This window comes from Carcharhinus amblyrhynchos, chromosome 34, assembly GCF_965287045.1.
Source record: "Carcharhinus amblyrhynchos chromosome 34, sCarAmb.v2.hapA, whole genome shotgun sequence".
NCBI classification, from domain to species: domain Eukaryota; kingdom Metazoa; phylum Chordata; class Chondrichthyes; order Carcharhiniformes; family Carcharhinidae; genus Carcharhinus; species Carcharhinus amblyrhynchos.
The window spans coordinates 7,219,359-7,246,848 of record NC_137357.1 but is presented as its reverse complement, the minus strand read 5'-3'; the positions used below and the strand labels follow the sequence as shown (position 1 = coordinate 7,246,848).

At 42.3% G+C, this 27,490-nt stretch overlaps 1 protein-coding gene across 2 annotated transcripts in view; it reads left to right on the top strand.

Moving 5' to 3' along the window:
* LOC145361442 (histone acetyltransferase KAT6A-like) overlaps positions 1-27,490 on the top strand; it is a 153,313-nt gene that overhangs the window by 99,659 nt on the left and 26,164 nt on the right. For both annotated transcript variants that reach the window (XM_080217252.1, XM_080217251.1), the window contains exons 9-12: positions 11,159-11,274; positions 20,740-20,881; positions 21,688-21,849; positions 24,222-24,315. In XM_080217252.1, the coding sequence (XP_080073378.1) occupies positions 11,159-11,274; positions 20,740-20,881; positions 21,688-21,849; positions 24,222-24,315 (514 nt within the window). The remainder of the gene's footprint in view (positions 1-11,158; positions 11,275-20,739; positions 20,882-21,687; positions 21,850-24,221; positions 24,316-27,490) is intronic.

The window sequence follows — 27,490 nt, the reverse complement described above, 5'->3', positions numbered from 1 at the left end:
GATAAAGTAGATATCATCATAGTGACCTCAGTCCACTTTGTGTGAGCATCAGCCATTACTAAGAACATATATCCTTCAAAAAATCCTGCATAATCCACATGCGCTTGTTGCCAAGCTGCTTCTGCTCATTCCCATGGATGCAGCGGTACTAAAGGTGGCTGGTTTCTTACCTTCGCCCAGGAAGAGTATGTTTGAGCTTTCTCTTCAATGTCCGCATCCAATCCAGGCCACCAGAAATAACTCCTCACTATTTCCTTCATGTGTATGAATCCACAATGGCTCTTGTGTAGCTTCTCTAACACCCACTTTCTCAGTAGTGACAGATAGATCATGCTGAAGACACCCTGACTGTACTGACAACTGCAATCTTGTGGAGTAGTAGAGTTTCAAGTTAGTTCCAAAGTCTTTACTCGTAAAACCAGATCTATCACTTCTGACGGCAAAGAATTGCTCTGTGTGTGTTTTCTCACTTGCCTAGAAATGACAGGTGTGTTATTGACTTGTTGAAAGTATAAGATTTTCCCGCTTGAGCAGTCAGACGAACAACTTGGTAATGGCAATCTTGAAAGTCCATCCGTATTTCCACGTAAGCTTGACTGTCAATACTTAGTAGTATAAGTATGTGCAGACAAAAGCATTGCCCATCTTTGCACTCTACTTGCTCCAGGTGATGGAATTCCTGTGTGTGGTCCAAAAAAGGATAGTGAGTGGACCATGGTTCAACCGCATTGTAAACTCTCTCTCTCTCTGACACAGAGAACTGATGGAATTTCTTTCCTCCAAAGATGATCCTTAATGCTTCCGTTTCAATCTGTGTATAGTTACTTTCAGTCTTGCCCAAGATGGAAAAGCACTGGGTCTTGTCTTCACCCGATGGGACGATGTGGGAGACCACAGCTCCTATGTCATGAGGGAATGCATCACAAGCTAACTGTCAGGGTAGAGTAGGATCAAAATGCTTAAGAATTTTAGATTTAAGTTACACTCCTTTGGCTTGCACGAAAGAGTTATTGCATTGATCCGACCATATCCACTTACTGCTGTGGCACAAGAGATTATATATTGTTTTCAAAATGGTTGCCAAGTTTGGAACAAATCTTCCATAACTGTTCCACAATCCTTAGAAGGAATGTAACTGGTTAATATTCTGAGATACAGTGCCCCTGTAATGACCTTAACTTTAAAAGGATATTTGTGAAGGCCAGTGGTGTCAATCACATGTTCCAAATATCCAGAGGTGGATTAGAAGAACTCACACTTGTCCTTGCATCTCTCAGACCATAGTCTTCCAATCACTGGAGAGTGGCATCTAAGATTTGAAAATGTCCCTCTTCATCTGTTCCAGTAACTAGGATGTCATCGAGATAAAACTAGACTCTGCTCAGTTGGCTTAGGATCTGATCCCTTGCTCTGTAAAACAATGTAGGAGCTTAGGTGAGACCAAATGGCAATTTTCAGGACTGGAATAAGAATTCTTGTCCCTGTTTACTTGTAAGTAAGTCTGGCTGAGGTCAGATTTGCTGAAATGTTGGCCTCATGCCAACCTCGGAAACAAGTCTTCATTGTGAGGTAACTGTTCCATACGTAAAAGTGGATAAATGGCGACCTTGAAGTCTTCGCAAATCCTTGCAGATCCATTGTCCTTGATGACTTGAACTATAGGTGTGGCCCATTCACTAATGCTGACAGATTCCGAGACTCCGGTCCTCACAAATCATTTCAAATCGACCTAATATCATACGGTACAGACCTTGCCTTCGAGAATTTTGCTTGTCTTCCTCCTTTTGTTTTCAGTTTTACTGTAATACATTTCATGCTCCCTAATTCTTACAGTGACCTCCAACTTTGACATTTTTCTGCCATGCAAAAGTCTCTGCACTTCCTAGAGGAAATGTCACTTTCAGTGTGTCCTCCAGTACTCTGGATGTCACTGAGACAACAGTTGGGTGATGCTTGATGCCAGCTGCACCCTATTTATGGCAAGTTTATTCCACTGCAGGCATTCTGACTGACTTTAACTCTTGATTCCCTTGTGTTTGTCTTCCAACTCTTAACTCCTTGAGTCGCTGTCTATTGAATCCCTGTTACTGTTGGTTTTATGTGCCCTTGTATATCAGTTGAATTGTTCAGTTCCTTGTCCATTCATATGTTCAATTTGCCTCAATTTGGATCTGGGCTTTTATCACTTCTATTTCTGCTGTTTTACCACTTTTGTCTTTACACCTCCTAGATCCCATTTTTGTTTTGTTACGCCAGTTTTCATTTCTCCTTTCTTGGGTATTTGGTTCTCCTAAATCCCAATTCCAACCCTTCAGTTTTCTTTGACCGTTGGATTTTGCTGCTTCTCTTTCTGATTCAATTCCCTCTTAGACCTGCAGCTTCCTTTTTCTGTCTCTCCTAACATCCTCCCAAGGGCCTTCAGGGTACTGCCTTCTTTCATACAGCAATTGCCCCATCCTACTGTCTTTTTCAGTGCACTAATGTTACCAGCCTCTTTCCTTTCCAACTCCCCCTCCCATTGCTGACCATGTGAATCTTGCCAGCAGATCAGCGATCAGTGCCTATTCTCCGTGTGCCTTTTCAGAATGGTGAGAGTTCTCTGTTCCTTTTGAGCATTTCCCCTTATTCCACTCCCTCACTTCTCATTGAAAATGATCATTCACTGCTGCCCACTCAAGTAGCATTAAAATTTTATCACCGCTTTCCCCACTCAGCCTTTCACTGAGCAATTTCTCAACCTTGTGACTTCAAATTCAATTTATCATGTTATCACTTTTGAGTTGATGACCCTTTTTTTCTTTGCTAACCTCATCCATCCTTGTAAAGTTCTCAACCCATATTTATAGCCACCTCCGAGACCTTGCCATCTCATGGTCTCTCTCTCTCTCTCTATTTCTATCATATCAGTCAGAGAGAAGGCCACCTCTGATCACTTCTTTTGGTATCACTCTCTACCCATATCCTCCAGCTTCTCGATTGCCAACGGGTTCAGTGTTTATAGGGCAGAGCGGCAAGATGGCAAAGTGGAGTTGAGACTGATTTGATTGAATGATGGGGCAGCCTCGGGGTCCTAATAACCCTTGACTCCCTTGTCAATCAAAAATCTATTGAACACTGAATAACCTAGCTTGCACTGCTTTCTGGGAGGAGAATTCCACAGACTGAATAATCTCAGAGAAAAAATTTGTCTTCAGCCCTGCTTTAAATGAGAAACCTCTTCTTCTTAAACTGTGTTCCCTAGTTCTCGTCCATTACCAGCTCCACACAACTCAGACAATATTACCAGTCATTGCAACTTGGCCCTCAACATTCTCCCAGCATCTACCTTGCTGAGCTTCTGAATGTTTCAGTAAGGTTATTTAGAAGATTTGGAGGTAATCTTATTCAAACTTGGAATGTCCTGAGGGAACTTGAGGGGATAGATACCAGAAGAATGTTTCCACTTACTGAAACATTTCATTCAGAGGGGGCTCGGCAAGGTAGATGTTGGATGCCCCCTCTTGTGGGAAAGCGAGAACTCGGGGCACAGTTTAAGCATGAGTGCGCTCCCATTTAAGACAGAGATGGAGAGGAATTTCTTTTCTCAAAGAGTCATTAATCGTTGAATACGTTGAGGGCTGAGTTACGGTCCATCCTCCATTCGCCTCTGTGGAAGAGATTTCCAGTTTTTTGATTGACAAGGTAGTTAAGGGTTGTGTGGGACAGGAAAGAAAATACTGTTAAGGCTGCAATCAGATCAGTCAAAAACATCTTGAAAGATAGAACAGGCTAGGGGGCCAAATGGCCTACTACTCCTTCTGTTTTTTATGATTTCATTGTGCCTGGTGATATTAGTCTGAATTGTGTGGCGCTGGTAATTTTAGTAGCATTCTGTAATTTTCTTTCTCATTTCTATGAAAAATTATTTTCTTTTCAGCACTCGTGTCATCCTGTGACAGATAAAACTCATAACTTGCGTGCTTTATTGTCTTCCCATTCAGAATAATTATAAAGCACAGCAGTTGAAATTAATCAACTGAAAAGCTGGGAAGATCATGTTGCAATTCCAGTTAATGGATAATTGGTGGCACACAATGATGGGAGGAGGAGGATACATGCAGTTTGGAACATGGGAATGGGATCTGGCTTTCCTGTCTTGTTTTAGAACACAGAATTTAGATAAAAGTTTGTGGAAGGAAATTGCTTCATATGTCAATATGCAATACTGAGAATTTTAAAATCAATTTAGCAAGTGCAGGAGTGATGCACGAGTGGTTGTTGGTGCGCGTTGGGCTAGAGACGAGGGCAGCCTTTTGGATGGTTTGTGGAGGGTGAAAGATGGGATGTGTGCCGGGGTGGAAGTTTGGAGGTAAAAAAAGAAATAGACTTGGCCATCGTAAAAACATGGAAAAGACCAGCTGGTCCATCAAGTCTGTCTCGTAATGTTGCAGTTGAACATCAAAACTGCAATGTAATACAAAAATACAAGGTCAGTTTGAAGAAAGGCTTCTGAGCATTTGATCTCCAATGCCCACAGGGAGTCTGAATTATATCCAGGAAGGCACCACAGTCATAAGATGTATCACCCAAAACCTACTTACCTTTTGTAAGTCTGAACTTGTCCACTTAGTTTTGAACACACGGTGGATATACTTTTCACCCAGTGGAGATAGCAGGACCTGTAGTTCTAATACGCATTGCCATTTGCAGTGAGCCACAGCATTAGCATCTTCCCTGCAGGCTCCCTCATCAAATGGAGAGAGAGAGAGAGATCAGAGGGACAGTTGGATACTGTAAAAGGAGACATTTTGAATTAAAGGAATCTTGCACCCACTTGGACACTACACCTTTAGTCAACTTTACATTAGATTATTACTAACTCTGCATCAGTCTGCACCAAGTTGTCATCGAAAACCTTGGCCATACCTTGGAAGTCCCAATGAATCAGTCCATAACAATCCTTCATTCCTTCTGTGAACATGAAAAAACATTTAACTATTGCATCTCAGTTATTGAGTCTCCCTCACTGCCTGGTTAATTGCTTTGATAACAGCTTTCTGTCACTTAATATGTGCTTCATCCCTAGTCTCTTGAGAACTATATTCTTTAAATGTGTGAGTCAGATTTGTTCTTGTGAGAGAAGTACTTTGGTCACTTCAGTTTTGTTTTAAGTACATATCTGATTTCATAAACGTGCTCAGAATGCCACTGAGATTAAAAAATTCATGAGTGACTGAATACCCCAAACAAGGCATTCCAAAACAAAGATATGTGGTTCCTTGGATATTACTTCCAACTTTGTACCCAGATTTATGTTTGTCTAAATTGCTACTGTTTGTTGTATGAGAGATGATGCCCAATGAGCAGGCTGCCACTCGAATTCTGGCATTATTTGCTCACAAGGTTTTGGTACTCTGTTAATCAGACCTTGACAACCCATTGTTGGCAGTTCAATCTTTGTGAAGTAATTGAATTAATAACCTTATTGAAATAGGAACATACAGTTATTGCAGTTAATTCTAGGATCTTGCACTTCTTCTAATGCCACAATGCCCCTGTTCCATGTCTGTTGAAACATGGGCCTTTTTTTCCTTTATGCTTTACATAAGACTGGAAGGACATGAGTTTTTATTTGTTAACTTGTTGATTCCCCTTGCTCAGGGTGAGTTCTGAATCTCAGTTTTGCTGTTCTGTGTACATAGTATAAATGTAACATAAAAAAGGGAGAGTGACAGCTAAAGATAGCAAGTCACACTAGCAAAAGGAGGAAAATGATTCAACAGGATTGATGTTGGAACCACTAAGTTCACAAAGCAAAAACCACAGATGCTGAAAATCTGAAATAAAAATGTGCTAGAAATGCTCAGCAGGTCAGGCAGCATCTATGGAGAAAAAAAAAGAGTTAGTTAATGTTTAGGGTCAAGATGACCCTTCAGATCGTTCATTCTCCATATTTCACCATTTACATTAATGCTTTGGACTTGTTAATCAGAAGAATAATTTCAAACTTGTGTATGCCACCAAATTAGATTGTGTGAATAAAATTGAGAACTGCGAAACAACACAGAAATGTTAGTGATAAACTTAAGGGACGGATATGTGATTGGCAAATGAACTCCAATATAGATAAGCTTGAGATGGTGCTATTTGAAAGGAAGAATACTCTTTGGGAAGTGTGGATATGGGTTCAAGGAGCAGGAGGATGTACGATACAGAAAGTAGTGGAAGTAATGATACAGATTATAAAGTCCATTTATAAAAGTAAACAAAACACACTTGTTTGTTTTAGAGGAATAGCTTTGGAAAGCACAGAAGTGAAATGTTGAACTTTTATACAATGCCAGTTAGACCACATCTGGGAATCCTGCAAACAATTCTGGTCTCCAGGTTATTCAGAGGATATAAAGGCAGTTGAAAAGGCGCAAGAAAATAAGGTATACAAAAGTGATAGCGGAAGTCAGGTTATGTCCGATAGGAAAGATAAAACAGGCTGATGCTTTTTCGTCTTGAAGGGTGATCTGATAAAGATTTATCCTATTAAACCCTTTAACAATCTTAGAGCGATATTTTCACTTGTAGGAGACACCAGTACTTAGGGTCGTAAATCTGAGATGGTGACTAATAAATCCAATTTTACTGAGAGAGTGGTGAGGATGTGGAAAACTACCAAAGGTGTAGTTTGAGATAAATCGCCAAAGATTGAGAAAGGAGTGAAACGATTTGGTTGGTGGAATTAGATGATGAAAGGTGGAAGGGGGCTCATGTAGAACATAAAAATCAGGATGGACCTGTTGGACAGAAGAGTCTGCTACTGTACTACAAATGCTGTTTAACCCAATGGATTTTATAATCTATTGAAGCCTTTTATTATGCACATTATAACATTGTGCTACACCTGTGTATACATCGGCTTTCGCAGAGGCCGTAAAAACGAAACACACTGTAGTATCTGTCCTCGAAAGAGCTCTGAGATGACTGAAGTTGCACTGGTGGGCAGGATTATCTGTTTTCATGGAATTTGAGCTAGAATAGCTGGCGGGCCTGCTTTGCAGATTGTTCTTGTATGTGCACTTGGGACAAGCAAAAATATGGAAAGCCAGTAGGCAAGTAGTATATTTTAATATGTTTTATAATGAAATGATTTTTCTTGCTGTGAACAGCCTTGAAATTTGAATGCTGTTTCTGCACATAAAACCTTTCAGTTAAAAGGTGTGCCTTTAACTGGCATCATGTGACAAGATAATTTTCCTGGAAAACAAGATCAGGTATTCGAGGTTTAGGTTACTTCATGCATCTGATGTAATTTTGCTGCTGTGAGGCCAGCACAAGGAGAAACATTCTTCTTCAATTATCTTTGAATATTTGTGGATGTGATTACTGTTAAGTGGAGTGGCTAGGATTTTGCAAAGGCAGTGCTCTGTTCGTGATCAGCTTTTTCCTGCAAATGAAACATATTCCTTTGGGATTCTACAGCTGCATGTGGCAATGATGTAATTGTTTGCAAAAGGTTTTTTTCCTCAAGTTACCTGTAAAGTACCTCATTAACTGCATCACTGCGACAGCAGCGCCCATGTACGGAGAAGTGCTCCTTGGGGATGTATGTTTATATCCCTATGGAGGATGTCTGTGTGCTATCTATTTTGTTTCCAACAACTGTGAGCGCAATGATCTGTTCTTTTGTTGCTTTACATCCTTATCTCTCCCTGTTTTCTCGCAGTTCCTCTAATTTGCATCCCTGCACCTGTAGAAATTCTCAAAATGTGACAAAGTATTTGACACTGAAGTAATGATTGAGATGTAGTTTCATAATTCCACATTGTATATCTGCAAAAGACTAGAAGCCAGTACTTACCTATCAGTGGTATTCAGTCGGAATACATATAAGTTCCAACACAGAGAGAGGTCAGTCAGCCAACCAGTATTTGTCAAAAATAATAAAGTGCTGGAAAACTCACCAAGTCTGCGTTGGGGAATCTCTCTTGGAACTGCAGAATGAAAGGGTTAATGCAACAGTTGCTTGGAAAGTGCTGACTTCCTCTGGGTAATTGCCTGGCACAAGAAAATGTATGAAAATGAAGTTTAATTTGCACACATAAGATAGTCCCGGCCATGTTACACTGATGGTTACCTCAAACAGGTGAGAAGAATTAAGCATTAAAACCTCTTCTAACTTCTGGGTGACCATCGCAAAGACACAGAATCCCCCACTACATGGGACTCCCCATTTGGATTCCCGTGACACTTTCTCCACCCCTCCCCCACCACTTCTGATGTCCAATTTCTCCAACCCAACCCATTGCCCTCCCAATATCCAACACCCCAAATCCCATCCACCTATCTTAGACTAGGGAGAAGGTAAGTCCCAGTAGTATTCACTGGAGCTTTCAAGTTACCTGGTTTGTGGCAGCTAGTTCAGTAAGAAAGGGTGTATTCTTCACTTCAGCATTGAGCTTTGGGGACAGCTGCACTGCCTGGTTCTCAGCAGGCCCAAGTTGGAAGGTTGGGCAAGACGGAGGCGGAAGAAGGCCCACACGAGTAATTAGACACAGAATTGCAATCCAACATGTATTGCCACTCCCAAGTAAGTTACAGCCCATGATCTTGTCATCTGTACTGGGGGGGAAAAAAAAGCATGGTTCAAGCCTTTATTTCTGTTTCTCATACTGTGGTCACAGAGCTGAGACCAGTCGCATACACATCCTGTTCCTTTTGGGAATTCTGGAACACTCTGTGAGTACTGGAAAACTGCTTACACAAGTGGCTGCAATTACTCTAGCTGAGTATGTGGCTGCGAGCATCACCGCAAGGCATGCAGGATGCTTAAAAGTCTAATTGGCAGCATATTTCAGGACGTAGTCATCCCGCAGCCACAGAAGGTACCAAGAGCAAGTTAGTTATGCCAGATAGGGTTAGACTCAGCCAGCTGATTTTCACTTTGTGCACTTCCCTTTAGGAATGTTGGTAAGCCTTTGGGGAGGATGTAGAAGAAATTCACTGGAATGGAATCAGGAATCAGAGGTTCAATTAAGCGAAGAGCTAAGAGAAGCTCTGTTTGTTCTCCATGGAGAAGAAAAAGTTCAGGTTGTGTGGTAGTTTATTAGTGTCACTAGTAGGCTTACATTAACACAACAATGAAGTTACTGTGAAAATCCCCTAGTCACCATACTCCAGCGCCTGTTCGGGAACACTGAAGGAGAAATTAGCACAGCCAATGTACCCGAACCAGCACATCTTTCGGACTATGGGAGGAAACCGGAGCACCCGGAGGAAACCCACACAGACATGGGGAGAATGTGAAAACTCCACACACACACACACACACACACACACACACACACACACACACACACACACACAGACCCAAGCCGGGAATCAAACCTGGGTCTCCGGCGCTGTGAGTTAACAGTGCTAATGACTGTGCCACACGTTCAAATCATTTTGATAGAGTGAATGCGAGGAAATTAATTCCAGTAGTGGAAGGGTTGGTAAACAGGACACAAATGTAAAATGTTTCCTAGAGGCAACATGGGCAAACTTCTTAGACAGAAAGTTACTGTAATCTGGAATAGACGATTGGTGTGAAAGAGTATTGGAAACAGAATTAGTTGTAACTTTCAAAGAGGAATTGGATATAATGTTTAAGGGAGGAAAAAAATTTCAGAGCTAAGGGAACAAGAGGAGAAAGTGACTAATTTAGATGTGCAGGTTAGGTGGTTTGGCAAATGTGAGATTACGGGGGCAGGGTGGATTTAAGATGCTCTGTCAAATAGTCAGTGCAGACTCAATGGGTTGATGGCCTCCTTTTGCACTGTAGGGATTATGTGATTCTACACATACAGCTATTCCCATAGGAGGAAAGTTGTCCCATTCTCAAAGCTGGAGATCTCTGGATGACAGGAGATAGAGGCTAAAGTATGATTTAAAAGGGTAGATTATGACAAATGTCAACCACATAATGTACTTGAAATCAGAACAGAGTACAGAGTGTGCTAGGAGAAATTGAAAAAGGGTATAAGAGGTTATGAGAAAAGATCAGCATGTTACATAAAAGATAATCTACAAGTCTTTAACAACAAAAAGTAGAAGGATAATTTTAGAAATGCTATGGTTAGCAGACACCAAAAAATCTTTTCTTTAACTGAAAGATAAACTGTCTGTACAATCTGAATGGAAAAATACAAAATCTGTCAAGTATTTTGCATAGGTCAGCAAGCATATAACAATGATGCCAGCACTGAATTGAACCTGCAGTGCTGAAATAAACCCTCAATGTTGCAGCTGCAGGTGCATACTCATTTGACCAGCTCTTGTTTTTGTGCTTACTGGTCCAAACCTTCAAAATGAAGTTAATGCTCCAATGAAGCATTCCCTAACCTATCTCCCAGAGGGCTGTATTAGGTCTGTAAATACTCACTACATCTGAAGAGTCCTCTTTGCTCAGAATTGAGTTACATTTTTGAAGTTAGACCATGGTTCTGAAAAGTCAAACGACAATCATTGTGCAGTAAGTTTTTGTTTGTCACAAAGACGTAGATAAATTATACATGTTGATTCCTCCGGCTTTGTCACATCTGTGTTGTAGCAACTAGAGTAAAATTGTTTGAATCGGTGGACACAGATAGATGAGTTGCTTTTAGCTCTCTCTCTCCTAACTCCTGTACCTGTCTGTGCAAAACAATTATCAATCATTTTAACTGAATGCATAATATAATTCCATTGGTTCTACGTGTTCCATTATTCTCTGCATGCTTTGTACCTTGTAAAATGGGAAGAATAGAGTTTAAACCTTTCCAAGAAACTAGAAAGCTGCTGACATATTTTTGGTGAATAAATAATTGTTGCTAATTTTCTTCTTTTTGGATGTGCTAAGATCTATGGCCTTCTCCCTTTGTGGAAGGAGGAAGAATGACAGTGCAATTAGATTGCTCATGTGCATGAGTTTATATGGAATAATGGGATGACAAAATCTCTGGAAACCTGTATCTCAACCTGTGAAACTTGGGGGTGATGACATTATTCACTGGAAAACACTTGTGCATAGTACTTTAGAAATGTAGTAATGTTCAGGTTGCCTTATACCTGAAGTTGAGAAAATGGTTTGTTTGTTAAAGAATATCCTGAAGATGAAAAAAGATGACAGAGCTTTACTGATAATCACATGCATGTTTCTCTTCAACAGAAAGTTGGAGTCACTGGCCCACCAGATCCACAAGTTCGCTCACCTTCTGTTATTGAATTTGGAAAATATGAGATCCAGACCTGGTATTCTTCTCCATATCCCCAAGAGTACACCAGGTATCGTTTGTTTTCAGCTGATCATGCAACCTCAAATCTGTTTTTTTCCTTCTTTCCTTCTTCCTTTTTGGAAACTATTAATGAAACTAATTGCATACAGCAAGAGTTAAAAAAAAGACTTGTATTTATATCACGCTTTGCAACACCTCAAAGCACTTTACAGCCAATATAGTACTTAGGAAATGCTGTAATGTAGAAAATATCACAACTGGTTTGTACACAACAAACTGGGGCGAACAGTAATGTGGTAAAACCAGATCGTCTGTTTTTGTGATGTTGATTAAATATTGGTCAGGGCAACAGAGGAAGCCCACAGGTTCTTCTTCAAAATAGTGCCTTTTGCATCCACCAGGAAGATAGTGCCTTGGTTTCATGTCTCATCTGAAAGGTAGCACCTCCAACAGTGCTTCGTTAGCAATGCAGTGGAGTGTCAACCTTGATTTTTATATCTAACCCTGATGTGGGACTCAAACCGATGAGAGTGTTACCAGCTGAGTCATGGCTGACACTGAGAGGAAGAAGAAAGAGTTGGAAGAATTTCATTAAGGCGAGATACATTTATGCTTGGGGACATTTCAGTTACATATGCCTCTTACAGTCAAAATATTGAGGAAATAAAACCTCAAGTTAAATGAAAATCTTTCACTTTGTCTCTGCTATTAGTAATGTGCATGAAACATGAGAAAGCATGAGTTAAAACTGGTCTTGTAATTATATTCATGCACAGAGAGTTTGTTCCATGGTCAGGTTTGCAGAGCCAAGAAGAAGTCATTTTGCTCAATAATTAGAGGAAAGTATTCAACGGTCACAATAATAATTTGGAAGATGGTCCATATTCCGAAACAATGATCAACCTGGTGAACGTATGCAGTGTTCCAGAATGATTTTAAACGCAGTACTCAAGGTGTTCATACCACCCCACAGCACACTGCCGTAATTACTTTGAGGCTGAGGAGTAGCGATCTCATTGTGAAGCATCAATGATAAGGAATAGCCACCAGTATGATACTCTACAGATTATGATCATACTTTGTCCTTAACATCATGTTACACAACATTCAAGAGGCCCTGTAACATTGATCAGCTTTCAATTAGTGGTTTGCATAGTTGGCACGTGGTGCTCAGGAGAGAATGCTTGTTATGCCAGAATACTGCATTAAACCATTTTAACTCCCTAAGAATATTTTTAAAATTTTCTTTCACAAGGTGGTTGTTTTCAGTTTATTATGGGCCATTTAAAGCCAGAAGAATGAAACTGTCTCCTGTTACAATAGAGAAGTGATTGAACTTGCCTCAAAACAGCAAGTCACTCAATAACCCCTCTGTCAACCAACTGTCATTGTGACACTGTCTGAATATCTTCCTTCACAGGGGAGGTGGTGAACAGCGGCCACTGCAGTAACAATGAATCTGAAATGATAGTCGTTGCCTGCTGATGGAAACTTGACCTAATTAACCTCTGTTGCAGATTCAGTAATCCTAAATGTGAACTAAGCAGACTAGGATAATGTTTACCAGCAAGTCTGGCATGAATAAAACAGGAGGGAGAAAGATTTAAGTGAGGGCTGGCAATCTTCTTCGCTAACTCAGGCAGGGTAGTTCTAGTTCGACGAAGAGACGGAAATTTACCTGCAGGCTTTTTTTGCATGTGCAGTTTTAGCTGGTTCAACTGCAGAAGAGGCCCTGCTTGCACTTCAGGACACAAAGGTTTACCAACCTCCTTAAAATGGGATATGTTACGACAAAGATGTCCTGTACATTCAATATATCGTTAACAAAAAGACAAGTTTGCTGTGCATCTCACAGCGCCTTGGTTTGGCCACTGTTAAACCTGATGGATGTCAACTATGTTTGACCAAAAATAAATACAGCACTTTATTTTGCATTTGCTAGAATGATTTTGAAAGTGTTCTCAAGTTGTGTGTTTCCCCTGAGCACTCAAACATACGGTTGATTCCAAATATTGTTTGCCTGGAAACACAGCATTCAAATTTCCTTCCCCATCACTCAGTGTGAATGTAGTCATTTGAATGGAACCAGTTCCCATTTACTCACACTACGTTGCAGTGCAATATACCAAATTAAATCACACCATCAAGAATTCATGATCTTACCACTTAAATGTACAGTACTGATGCTTTTCATTACTCTGTGCACTGAACATGTAGCTCATTATACATCAATCCCCCATCTCACATTTTCAGTTTGCATTGCAATATGTTTTAATGAGACTCATCATCAAAGCTCCAATGCTTTTTATGCTGAAATAAGGCACAAAGAGCTCATTAAATCAAAGAGATACAACCGAGTGGTTAAATTAGGTTGAGATGTCCTTTCTCAGTATTGAAGTACGCTGATTGTGACCATTAGTAGCTAGTGATTTAACTAATGAATTGCAGCTCCCAGCCTTATTAGAGCAAATCAAGCTTTTAACATGCACAAATGGCCGTACTCCAGCAAGTATAGACTGCTGGCCTTGATATCATCACCTTAAAGTGTTGTCAATTGGTGTACTTAATTAAATTGTGCCAAATAACTACGATAGAAAAAAGATGATACTTGGGCTAATACTCTTTAATATGTGAAAACGTCTTTCCTTATTCCTCCTCAAAGCATGAATTTCTACTGACATACCATTCTTGGGCACCAGTGCTGTACAGTGGCGGCAATACTTGAGCTGATTCTGGTGATAGCTGCGAGGGCGCTACAGTGGTTAGCACTGCTGCCTCTCAGCGCCAGGGACCAGGGTTCGATTCCCAGCTTGGGTCATTGTCTTTGTGGAGCCTGCATGTTCTCCCTGTGTCTGCATGGGTTTCCTCCAGGTGCTCCGGTTTCCTGCCACAGTCTGAAAGATGTGCTCGTTATGTGCTAAGTTCTCCTTCACCGGAGTGTGGCGACTAGGGTTTTCACAGTAACTTAGAAATCATAGAAACCCGACAGTACAGAAAGAGGCCATTTGGCCCACAGAGTCTGCACCGACCACAATCCTACCCAGGCCCTACCCCCCCAATATTCTGACAGATTTATCCACTAATCCCTCATCTGAGGACACTAAGGGCAATTTTTGGCATGGCCAATCAACCTAACCCGCACATCATTGCAATGTTAATGTAAGCCTATTTGTGACACTACTACGTAAACTAAAAAAAGGTGAGATGGCCTCAGCCTTGTGCAAAAATTGTGAGACTCAAATAGTTGGTAGTAGAAAAGAGGCCGTATTTGTTGATAATTGTCAGTGAGCCAGATCCCTGCTGGTTGGTATGAACCAATTGTTTACTTAAATGGAAAGCAATCTGTTTCAGCATGTCATCCTTTACCTGTCCAAAAAGAATACTTTACAGCAGCCGTGCAGTGCTACTGGCTTCCCTTCACCTCAATTCACTTATTCACCGCTAAATTTGTGACCTGCTTGTTAATTTTCCTGCTATCCTGCACTGCGAAGTTCAAACTTTGTGAGATGATGATTCCAGACCTAATTTGAATCCCTGGTTGATATTTTCATTAACTATATTATCCTGAAGTTAATTCTGAGAATCTGTGCAGAATAGCTTTCATGCTTTTGGATTTGCTGAAAATGTCTAATTTTATTTAGCGAATGCAAAGTCCTTAAGCCAAGCAGTTTCTTCCAGTCTTTGTGTTTGAGTGTGGATAGGCCTCTGCTGAGTCTATGTCCCTTCTATGATGCAGCACATAGTCTGGTCTTTCCCACAAGCACACAGGAGGTTTGCACTAATGCCCCATCTATGGAGGGTGGACAAGCATGGAGCCGTGGCCAGTCCTGAACCTCTTGACGATGGAACACACTTTCCTTGCAAGAAGCAGAGCAGCTATTGGGTTGGGTGTCATGTCCAGTGATTTCCATTCATTTGTCCAGGTGGAATTTGCATTGGAAATCCAGTGTGGAAGGGCTCTTCCAGATTGAGCACCTTGCTAGGAGTCGTACTTTGGGTGCGCTGGCTTGTTGAAAGTGGCTAGATATGTGGAGGAGTGATGTTTGCCAGGGTCGTGGGAGCAGCATCCCACCTTGAGCCAGCTAGTTTGGCAATTGAGTTAAGAACATAAGAAATAGGAGCAGGAGTAGGCCATCTAACCCCTCGAGCCTGCCCCGCCATTCAACAAGATCATGGCTGATCTGTCGTGGCTCAATTCCACATTCCCGCCCTCTCCCCATAACCCTTAATCCCCTTGCCTATCAAAAACCTATCAACCCGCATCTTAAAAATATTGAGCGAGGTGGCCTCCACCACTTCAACGGGCAGAGAATTCCAGAGATTCACCACCCTTTGAGTGAAGAAGTTCCTCCTCAACTCTGTTCTAAACCGCCCCCCCCCTTTATCTTGAGGCTGTGCCCTCTAGTCCTACTGTCCTTTCTGAGCAGGAAGAGCCTCTCCACCTCTATCCTATCCATCCCATTCATCATGTTATACGTCTCAATGAGATCTCCCCTCATTCTTCTAAACTCTAACGAGTACAAGCCTAGTTTATTCAGCCTCTCCTCATAGTTCAACCCCCTCAACTCCGGTATCAGCCTAGTAAACCTCCTCTGCACTCCCTCCAAGGCCAAAATATCCTTGCGTAAGTGCGGCGACCAAAACTGCACACAGTACTCCAGCTGCGGCCTCACCAGTGCCCTATACAGCTGCAGCAAGACCTCCCTACTTTTATATTCAATCCCCCTCGCTATGAAGGCCAGCATCCCATTCGCCTTCTTGACCACCTGCTGCACCTGGAGGCTGGGTTTTTGTGACTCATGCACAAGGACCCCGAGGTCCCTCTGCACCGTCGCATGCTGCAGTTTTTCACCATGTAAGTAATAGTCCTTCCTACCATTATTCCTACCAAAGTGGACAACCTCACTTTTGCCAACATTAAATTCCATTTGCCAGTTCCTGGCCCATTCGCCCAGCCTATCTAGATCCTTCTGCAGAGTTGTTACTGGGCTTGACCTTGGCTGCAGTTGTTTGTGGTGTTCCTGGAAGGTCAGAGTCCTATCTAGGGTCACTCCGAGGTGGTGCTTTAATTTGCATGTTGAGCTCTTTATTGACATTATGAACATGGAATAATCTGGATATTGATTTTGCAGGGCTTGACTTGATTCACCACATTTTGCAGTATTATTCAACTTTTGACAAGTTCTCATTTAGGGTCTAAAGTTGCGAGGCAGATGTCACCGTCAATATGAGCTTTCACAAGTTAGTTTTTGGAAGATCATTTGTGTGCAAGCTGAACAGGGTTGGAGCCAGCACTGAGCCTTAGGAGAGTCCATTGATTTGCCTTTTCCATGTACTTTTTGCCTGTCCAAGGTAAACTCTGAACCTTGAATTGTACAACGGTGTTCCAGTGCCTTAGGATTGGTGGGGGAAGAGGTTGCATGATTGCCAGTGTGCCAAATTGGGTTGTATGCAGCTGTGAGGTTGAGGAACACAGCACCTGTCTTGAAGTTTTTTCCAGGACCTGTTTTCCTGTGCTGTCGTCCTGTGGAAGCTTGGTCAACAATAAGAACAATAAATCCAACTTACGATTGGATTTATGTGCTGAAGGATGAAGCATTCAAGAATTATGTATGGGGCCAATGCGAGAGTTTTGGTATGGTGATGACGTTTGCTGTCCACCATTTCTTTGGATTGGTGTTGAAATGTATGACCATCATATAAAATCAGGTCAGCGTGGCAAGAGCTTGGGGCCCCACGTGTTTCATAGATTCTGGTGCAATATGATCATATCCTGATGTCTGGCCACACTTCAATCCCTCGAGGATCTCCTTCAGTTCTGCAACCTCAAAATGGGAGGAGTGTTGTCTTTTCTGTGTTGCTATTGGTGTTGTCTTCGTTCACCCTGGGTGTTTGATTGGGTGTTTGATTTGGTGTTTGAGTTCAGGAGTGTCTTAACTATGGCACACCAGATGGCTGGCGACATGGTTGTGAGTAACTGAGTGGCAGTTTTTAGTAGTTGGCTTTTAGGCTGCTCAAGGTGACAGATTCTGTTTCAGCACCTCTTGCTGGAGTGTATGACATTTAGCTTTGCTATGGGTTCCTCCCAGTTTAGGGACTGGATTAGATGATCTTCTATCTCTGGGTCCCCTAATGTTTCATATGCCTTTCAGAGGGCAGCACTCTGTTCGTTGGGGGTTGTTTTAGCTCAGTTAGCTGCGTAGCTAGTTAGTAATGCAGTGTGACGGCAACAGTAGCAGCTGAGGTCATTCATGAAGGCACCACCTTCTCAGTCTTGCGTCTTGCCTAAGTTGTGGTGATCCTCAGGTTAAATCACCACCAATCATCTCCCCCTGTCAAAGGGGAGAGCAGCCCATGGTTACCTGGGATTAGAGATGTGTGTGTTATATACACTCTTCATCTAAACTTGGGATGTAGATGGATTGGTAGTCTTGAGAAATTGCCATGCTTTGTAGATTGCACCACAGAGGTGATTGTATGCTTCATCAACAGTGATGTTTTGTAGTGTGGTTGTTCAGACACTGCATTCCAAAGATTACATTGTATGTTGCCCATTCGGTTTCCAGAAATTCCATCACATCTTATTGGAGTTGTTGACTATCAAATCACATAGGCTTCTGTAAATGAGTAAGGGTTGGTGTTGGATGCTTGGGAAGTTAACTGAGCCAAGGCTCTGTGCAACGTGGGGAGTCCCATGAAGAGAACTGTCCCTAAGCTGTCCAACTGAATGTAATGTTCCTCACTGCTCCTCACTGTTTAGAATTGTTTCTGGATGTCCACCATACTAGCGTTTCACTATCCAATACTGGTATCTCCAGTCTGAATGTTGACTGTTCAAGTTTCACACATTAGATGGCTGAGTGGGGAGGGTGGGCAAGACTTGCTGATGCTTAGTGCTTGCAGACATAGGCTATGTGGAATCCATCAACTGCTAAGGTGTCAGAGAAAATGGTTGTTGCCAAGTGATTTTCTTGAGCAATATTGGTTTGGACATGGGTGGCACAGCCATATTTGGCATCAAAGTGGTATTGACAGGAGGTCATAGCTTTTGGCGGAATAGTGTTCTGTTTCTTCTGTTCTGACATCAATGGGATATTGAGCAGCAAGGACTTCACTTTGCTACCAATGGGCACTCAACATTGAACTGGAAGATTCGAAAAGCAAGCTCTGATCTTTGGGAGTTATCTTTCCTTGTTCCTTCTGGCTTTGGGACTTCAACTAGGATTCCTTTTGTAGACTCTTCTCATGTAGCTTCCTTTGGAATTTAATCTACTGGTCAGATCATGAGCTTCCCCAGGCAAGCCTAGGTATTGGCAGCAGGGGGGCATGGCGTGAGCGCTGATCCATTTCTCCCCAATCTTTAATTACAGGACTTTATTGAATCAGAATTGATTGCCAGTTTCAATAAATACAAGTGAACAAACGACATAAGTGGGAGCTGAGGCTGTTAGATGAGCCACAGGAAGGACACATTATGCATTAAGCCAAAAAAAGGTTGCAGCTGAGGCAGAGTTGTTGCGGTGTTGTATTTTCTGCATTGTCGCGAGTGGATTTCATTGGGTGAGACTCTTGTTAATCCTCTTTACTGAACATGAGCTCACTTTCCTTTGATTGGACAGGCTCTCTTCTGGCTTAGGTGATGCACTTCTGTTAAGTCACACATAGTCCTTAACCACACTATGTAATGAAAATAGATACGCCTTGCTTATAAGCGCAGATATTGTGTTGTATAGTATTTCAGACACTACAGTAAGGTCAGCATAGACCGTGTGGTTGGAGTGAAATTGTGGAATGTGTTTTATTCACTTCCTTTTAAATAGTTTGAGTTGCCACTGGGATGTTGCTCAAGAAACTGGTGATGCCAAATTGACAACAGTTGACCACCCAACTCTCTATTTATCTGCACCAAAAGAGAGTAAACACTTGCTTCGACTCACACAGATCTGCTTTTGCTTTTCATGAGCTTAAAGTAGTTGGTTTTGCACCGTTGGTTTAGAAATTTGAAATTGATACGTGTGTCTTTTGGTTACTTTCAACTGAAATAGTTTTCATTGACTTGGTTTGCTCACAGCCTTTCTTTCTACCCCTGTGTTGTATACTCTTCACCCACCAGGTTCTGGATGGCAGCCTGGTCATCATAATACTTGCAAAAGTAGTCTGACTTAATTTATCAGCCAGGTTGTATTTTTTGAACCGCATCAGGTGATGCTGTTGGTGCCATACGGTGGAAAACAGTTTTTATCTAAAGAAGAATGAGGTGTTTTGAGCGCTATATTAAAAGGCATCAGTTGAGGATTGAACACTTTCTATGTTGATCTGTCAATAAAATCTGTTCACAAAGCTGGCAAAAGATCAATGATTCATCAAAAGTGAATTGCATTAACAATCACAATACTTAACAATCGTAAACTTCCAACTGAAGGGAAACCAGGGGATAGTGACAGACAAAGTCACTGGAGGCAATGTTTAAACTAACTGGTGCAAGGGTTAAGAGTGCATTCCATGCGCATTTTCCTGTTTACTTAACCCTTAAGTTACAAGTACAAGTTACACTAACCTTTGACTCGGGGTGAAGAGCACAAATGGAAACTGAGTGTATAACATCATGGGAAACCCTGAGGGTGCTTTGACCCTCCCAGTTTCCGACAATGCCACTTCGTCATTTAGCTTGCTTTTTTTCAACTGCAGTTATTCTTCCATATTTGGAATTTTTTTTATCCCTGCCATCTCCGATTCTGATCACATTTGGCAGTCAAAGTGCTATTTCATTGTAGGAATTCATATTTTGGGAATTTTTTAGATTTTTGACAGAGCAAGCATTTCTATTAAAAGATTGGTGGCACGGTGGTTAGCACTGCTGCTCACAGCGGCAGGGACCCGTGTTCGATTCCCGGCCTTGGATCATTGTGCAGTCTGCACGTTCTCCCCGTGTCTGCGTGGGTTTCCTCCAGAAGCTCCGGTTTCCTCCCACAGTCCAAAGAAGTGTGGATTAGGCCGTGCTAAATTGCCCCTTAGTGTCAGGAGGACTAGCTAGGGTAAATGTATGGACTTAGACGTACTGGGTGGAATTGTGGCCAAATGGCCTCCTTCTGCACTGTCGAGATTCCATGGTTATCGTTCTTCGGCCCCTTCCCCACCAAAATACCTCCACTTTGTTTTTCTCACTGTTGTTGATGTTTGACCACAGTCATATCAGCAGCTTCCTAAGTTGTACAAGGACCTTAGTCTATCTGGATCACCTGTAACAGCACCTGACTTTTAGTTTTACAGACAGGGTTGTGCACCAGTAATTAGTATTGGCGGTGCCTTTTGAGTGAAAAATAAAGCTACATCTGTTATTCTTAAGCTGGATAGACAAGAGATGTGTGGTTGTGGGAAAGCCAGTAAAACCTCTAAACACACACAAGCAGCTTGATGTATGCATGAGCAAAAGATGGTATGCTGTCAAATTGCTGTGTTCGTGGAAACTGATAATTCTCTGGCATACTCTTATCTGTGCATTCGTCTCTTTCAGGCTGCCTAAGTTATACTTGTGTGAATTTTGCCTCAAGTACATGAAGAGCAAGAGCATTTTGCAGCAACACATGAAGAAGTGTAATTGGTTTCACCCCCCTGCCAATGAGATTTACAGGAAAGATAACATCTCTGTGTTTGAAGTAAGTTCAGGGTTTTGCGCTTCCAGGAAATTGGTTTGCTGTGGCACAGTTAACTTGTGATTAAATGTGGACAGAACATAAAATGTACCCTCCTCTCATGAGCAAAACATTCTGTATCCACTCCCACTTAACCTGTCTTCATCCACTTGAAGGGGGACTGACTAAAAGAATTTGAGTCATTTTGTGTTGAGTCACTAGCTCTTTTTTGCAATGTATTGTCCAGTCTTGGCAAAGTGCTATGCATGACACATGTTGACCCAAACGTTTTAAACTACAAAACAACGATGCTGAAAAGGTCAATACATCAGAAAGTGTGCAGTGTCTTACAGCTTGTAAGATATGGATAATTACAGCTCCCATTAACAACTGAATTAAATGCAACTCTGTGTAATTTTGCCTATCTTGACATCAACCTTTCTAGTGTCTACATTCAACATGACTTGTAATGCAAAATGAAAGTCATTACTTAGTTCTCTCTGTTCAGTTGGTCATTACTGAACATTTTTGAAGTATTCTCGTATTTAATAAAATGTGTTTTTCATCTTGGCTCATTTGGTTTTTGCTATAAAATCAACCAGAAACCTAGCAGATGGAGTCCCAAAGGAAATAGTCAGGGATTTATTTTTCAATCTGTTTGTCTCCCTCCTCCCCAAGCTACTCCTCAAGTTAATTTTCATCAAGCTCGGTTATAAAAGCATCTTGTTTTCACCACTTAGTGCTTTACTTTGTTTCTCTTTGCCCTTAATGAACATTGAACCTGTAATGACAGCGTGTTTAATATTTCATTACCTGTCTGTTCTGTGCAGGTGGATGGAAACATCAGTACTATATATTGCCAGAACCTGTGTCTATTGGCCAAACTCTTCCTTGACCACAAGACATTGTACTATGATGTGGAGCCCTTCCTCTTCTATGTTTTGACACAAAACGACAGCAAAGGCTGCCATCTCGTGGGATATTTCTCCAAGGTGAGTCAGTTAGTCCTCATTACTGAAACTAATGGTTGGGAAACTAAAAGTAACAGACAATTGCAGCTCTCATTTCAAAGTTTTCAAACACTATTTTTAGATTCTGGTTACTTTTACATGTTTGCACTTTTATACTATTTGGGATATTAACTTCACTGTTTTCTGCCCTCTGTTAAATTCTACATTGAAACTTAATTTATTCACGTTAGGTCTTGGCTTACTGCCCTATGACTACTGCCCTTGCATCTTAACTACAGTCGCAAGGAATTCAGTTATCTCCACAATTCTGCAGATCTGCTCACCCATTGCTGTCCCACTGCTCACCCAGCTGCTCCCAGCTCATTTCTTATCCCTGCTGTGGCCTTGCATCACTCAGACGAGAGCAATACAAAATTACTATTTGTTCCCTTCCTTTTGAGTGGTGTGCATTTTTAGAAATTACTCTGCTTTTTAAAAAGGCTATTTTTCCACATTGCCACCTCCACCATTTTCTCCAGTTCCTGTCTCATCTTCAGTCTCCCCTTTCCCCTCACCTGGAACATACATAACCCATCTTCATGCCACGGCTGAACATAAGAACGTAAGAAATAGGAGCAGGCGTAGGCCATCTAGCCCTTCGAGCCTGCCCCGCCATTCAATAAGATCATGGCTGATCTGTCGCTGCTCAGTTCCACTTTCCCGCTTTCTCCCCGTAACCCTTAATCCCCTCTCTTATCAAAAACCCATCAACCCGCGTCTTAAAAATATTTAGCGAGGCAGCCTCCACCACTTCAACGGGCAGAGAATTCCAGAGATTCACCACCCTTTGAGTGAAGAAGTTCCTCCTCAACTCCGTTCTAAACTGCCCCCCTTTTATCTTGAGGCTGTGCCCCCTAGTCCTACTGTCTTTTTTGAGCGGGAAGAGTCTCTCCACCTCTATCCTATCCATCCCATTCATCATCTTATACGTCTCAATGAGATCTCCCCTCATTCTTCTAAACTCTAACGAGTACAAGCCCAGTTTATTCAGCCTCTCCTCATAGCTCAACCTCCTCATAGCTCAACCCCCTCAACTCCGGTATCAGCCTAGTAAACCTCCTCTGCACTCCCTCCAAGGCCAAAATATCTTTGCGCGGGTGCGGTGCCCAAAACTGCACACAGTACTCCAGCTGCGGCCTCACCAATGCCCTATACAGCTGCAGCAAGACCTCCCTACTTTTATATTCAATCCCCCTCGCTATGAACGCCAGCATCCCATTCGCCTTCCTGACCACCTGCTGCACCTGCAGGCTGGGTTTTGCAGCAGGTGGTCAGGAAGGCGAATGGGATGCTGGCCTTCATAGCGAGGGGGATTGAATATAAAAGTAGGGAGGTCTTGCTGCAGCTGTATAGGGCATTGGTGAGGCCGCAGCTGGAGTACTGTGTGCAGTTTTGGGCGCCGCACCTGCGCAAGGATATTTTGGCCCTGGAGGGAGTGCAGAGGAGGTTTACTAGGCTGATACCGGAGTTGAGGGGGTTGAGCTATGAGGAGAGGCTGAATAAACTAGGCTTGTACTCGTTAGAGTTTAGAAGAATGAGGGGAGATCTCATTGAGACGTATAAGATGATGAATGGGATGGATAGGATAGAGGTGGAGAGACTCTTCCCGCTCAAAAAAGACAGTAGGACTAGGGGGCACAGCCTCAAGATAAAGGGGAGGCGGTTTAGAACGGAGTTGAGGAGGAACTTCTTCACTCAAAGGGTGGTGAATCTCTGGAATTCTCTGCCCGTTGAAGTGGTGGAGGCTGCCTCGCTAAATATTTTTAAAAAGCGGGTTGATGGGTTCTTGATAAGAGAGGGGATTAAGGGTTATGGGGAGAGGGCGGGAAAGTGGAACTGAGCCACGACAGATCAGCCATGATCTTATTGAATGGCGGGGCAGGCTCGAAGGGCTAGATGGCCTACTCCTGCTCCTATTTCTTATGTTCTTATGTTCTTATGTTCTTATGTTTTTGCAACTCATGCACAAGGACCCCGAGGTCCCTCTGCACCGTTGCCTGCTGCAGTTTTTCACCATGTAAGTAATAGTCCTTACCTTTTTGAAAAGCATTTAGACAGTTACATGGGTATGATGGGTAGGTCCATTCAAAAGCCTGATGGCAGCAGAGAAGAAGCTGCTCTTGAGTTGGCTGATTCGTGACCCTCAGACTTTTGTATCTTTATCCTGATGGAAGAAGTTGGAAAAGAGTATGCCTGGGTTTTGTAGGGTGTCTGGTTTTGCTGTCTGCTTTGCAGAGGCAGAAGGTAGTGTCGGCGGAGTGAGTGGATAGTAGGGGCAGTGATTGGTATAGGTATCTTGTATACATGTGCTCCTGATTGATGATTTCTCTTTCTATTCCTCCATTCATAATCAGGAGAAGCATTGCCAGCAGAAGTACAATGTGTCCTGCATCATGATTCTTCCCCAGTACCAGAGGAAGGGATATGGAAGGTTCCTCATTGACTTCAGTAAGTGGATAATCTTGCATCACATTTATGAGAACTCTTGAAGGATTTTTTTTAAACTCGCAGCCACCAAGCACAATAAGCAACCAGTCTTGGCACCCTGCTCAGTTCTAGCGCTGAACTGTGGAGTAAAACCCAATGTTCACCCATGCTCAAAGGGATTTGATTCCATACATTGTTGGAATCGCATCATTGATAATGCAATGATAATAGAGAAGTTTTACAGCAGTTGTACAGGACCTTGGTGAAATCACACATAGAACACTCAGTATTGCTGAAAAAAGACAATTTGTCGAAGCTTTTCATCATGCAGTCATCAGGACAATTGTAAAAATACAACTTTATACTGTTTGAGAAGAGTGTTGATGGGTTCACAAATGGACTCTTGATTTGTGGAGGTATTCACATGAAAAATGCTGACTGATAGTTAAATATCCTGCATATTTAAACAAGCAACTTGACTCTGGTCAAGGCATTGCCCTGAGAAATGAGCCAGCGAATAGCTATCGCTTGTTCAACTAAACAGGTGCAATGTGTGTATGTGTCCTTTATGCCTGCAAAGAGCAATACCTTATGTATTCCAGGGGGCAAGCAGTATGCCCTACCATAAAATTTACCTCAGCGTGTTGAAGTACTTCCCAGTTACAATTCACACCGCTTACAGCGCCAGTACATGTCCTGAACAGGAGACCGGATAGGCCATATGGAGCTAATTACCTTGCCATGGATGTCAGTTATATCTAACTAAATGTGCTGGCTGTGCTGGGCCCTTCAGGCCGCATGGAAAACATGTAAACTATGTTCAAACACTGACATCAAGGTAAAAGATGATCCTCATATAAAGACAATGCTATTGACAGCTTTTGGTGAAATTATTTCTTGAAAACTAAAATCATTTCAAAGTACATGTTTATCAAAACAAGAAAGGCCTCGTAGAATCATCTGGATGTTACCTTAGTGATGTTATACCAACCATCACATATGGAGGGTTTACACAAATGTGTCGGTGGGGTCTGCGTTGTCTCAGTGGCATTATTTGGGAATGCGGAGAAGCTGCTGTAATATTCACTCGAGCCATACTGCACATTGTGGGGACCCCAGGCAAAGGCTGAATGTCACCAAGTGTGTGCTTACAGAATAAGAAGTCTCATAACACCAGGTTAAAGTCCAACCAGTTTATTTGATAGTAATCCCACAAGCTTTCGGAAAAGCTGTTCCTTCGTCAGGTTCCTTCCACACACCTGATGAAGGAACAGCGTTTCTGAAAGCTTGTGGGATTACTATCAAATAAACTGGTTGGACTTTAACCTGGCGTTGTGAGATTTCTTGCTGTGTTTACCCCAGTCCAATGCCGGCATCTCCACATCACATCGTGTCTGCTTACAGGCTAGTAAGTTTAAAGTGCAGAACACCTGTGCTGGAATAGATCGAGTCTCTCTGGTCCTTCAAGAAAAAAAATGAAGACTTGCCCTTCAAAGCTTATGGTGTGCTAGCCTTCATTAATCAAGGGATTGAGTTTAGGAGTCGGGAGGTAATTTTGCAACTTTATAAGACCCTTGTCAGACCCCACTTGGAGTACTGTGCGCAGTTCTGGTCCCTCACTACAAGAAGGGTGTGGAAGCTATTGAGAGGGTGCAGAGGAGATTTACAAGGATGTTGCCTGGATTGGGAGGCATACCTGATGAAGATAGGTTGAGGGAGCTAGGTCTCTTCTCCCTGTAGAGATGAAGATTGAGAGGCGACCTGATAGAGGTTTATAAAATGTTGAGAGGTCTCGATAGAGTGGATTCTCGGAGGCTATTTCCCAGGGCTGAAATGATGCTACGAGAGGACACAGGTTTAAGGTGCTGGGGAGCAGGTACAGAGGAGATGTCAGGGGTAAGGTTTTCACTCGGAGGGTGGTGAGTGAGTGGAATCGGCTGCCTCAGTGGTCGAGGCGAACTCGCTGGGGTCTTTTAAGAGACTTCTGGATGAGTACGTGGGATTTAATGGGATTGAGAGTTACAGATAGTTCTTTGCCTGGTAGGTATGGATATGATTGGTGCAACTTGTGGGCCGAAGGGCCTGTTTGTGCTGTAGTGTTCTATGTTCATGATTTCAAAAAATCCCAAAGTGCTTTATAGGCAATGAAGTACTGATCAAGTGGAATCTCTATTGTAATATTTAGTGTTTTGTGCACAGAAAAACCCCACAAACAGCTGTATGATGATGACCAGATCACATGTCTGAGTGGTGTTGGTTAAGTAATAAATATCCAAACCACACTGAACTCTGCTGCTCTTGTTTAAAATGGAACTGGAGGAAATTTTACAACCACCTGACTGTGCACTGAGACCTTATTTTAATATCACATCCAAAAGATAGCACGTCTGACGTTGCAGTACTCTGTCAGTACAGATCGGAAGTGTCAGCCTACATTTGGGCTCAGGTCTCTGGAGTGGGACCTGTTAATTCTTGGTGTCACTGGCCAGGCCAGCACTTATTGCCCATGACTAATTGCTGTTAAACTCAGTCTTCTGTCTGAGAGACTGCTAATTGAACCACAGCCGGCACCAGAAATCATGAAGGTTCAGAATTGTTGCCTTATGTTCAGTGTTCAAGTTGCAAAAACTGTGGAATGTTTTTGTCAGTCTATTTGCTGTCAAAATGCAGATGGATGCGGTGAGCCAGGTCCTTGGTTTGCGAAAGTGGTTGTTCCACGAGGTGGTACAAGTGGATCACTGCCCATGTGAAAGCTTGTAGCAAACATAAAACATTGCCTTTCCCAGCTATAAAAGCTTTGCCACAAACCTCATTACACCCCACTGCCACGTAGCTGGAGAGGAAATGCAAATAGAGCCTGTTAAGACTGCACGGATTGATTAAGAAACACCTCAGTGCACTGGGGCTGATTTCTTTGGTCACAGCAAGTTTAAAAGAAGCAAAGTGGACTGTGTTTACTCATAAGAAGAATGGTGGTCACTGCCACCATTGCAGAACCAAGTGAAAACTAGTCAAGGATAATACAGAGCTGTGGAGAAGATGCATTGGTGCAGAATACCAAAGTGAAAATGGAAAAGGAAACTTGAGCTCATTCACCACTGATTTGAATTATGTTGATGAGTGAATAAAAATTCATTGGAAATATCACCAGCAAGTCTCTTCGGCAGGAGTTTTGGAATAACCAGAGAAACATTTT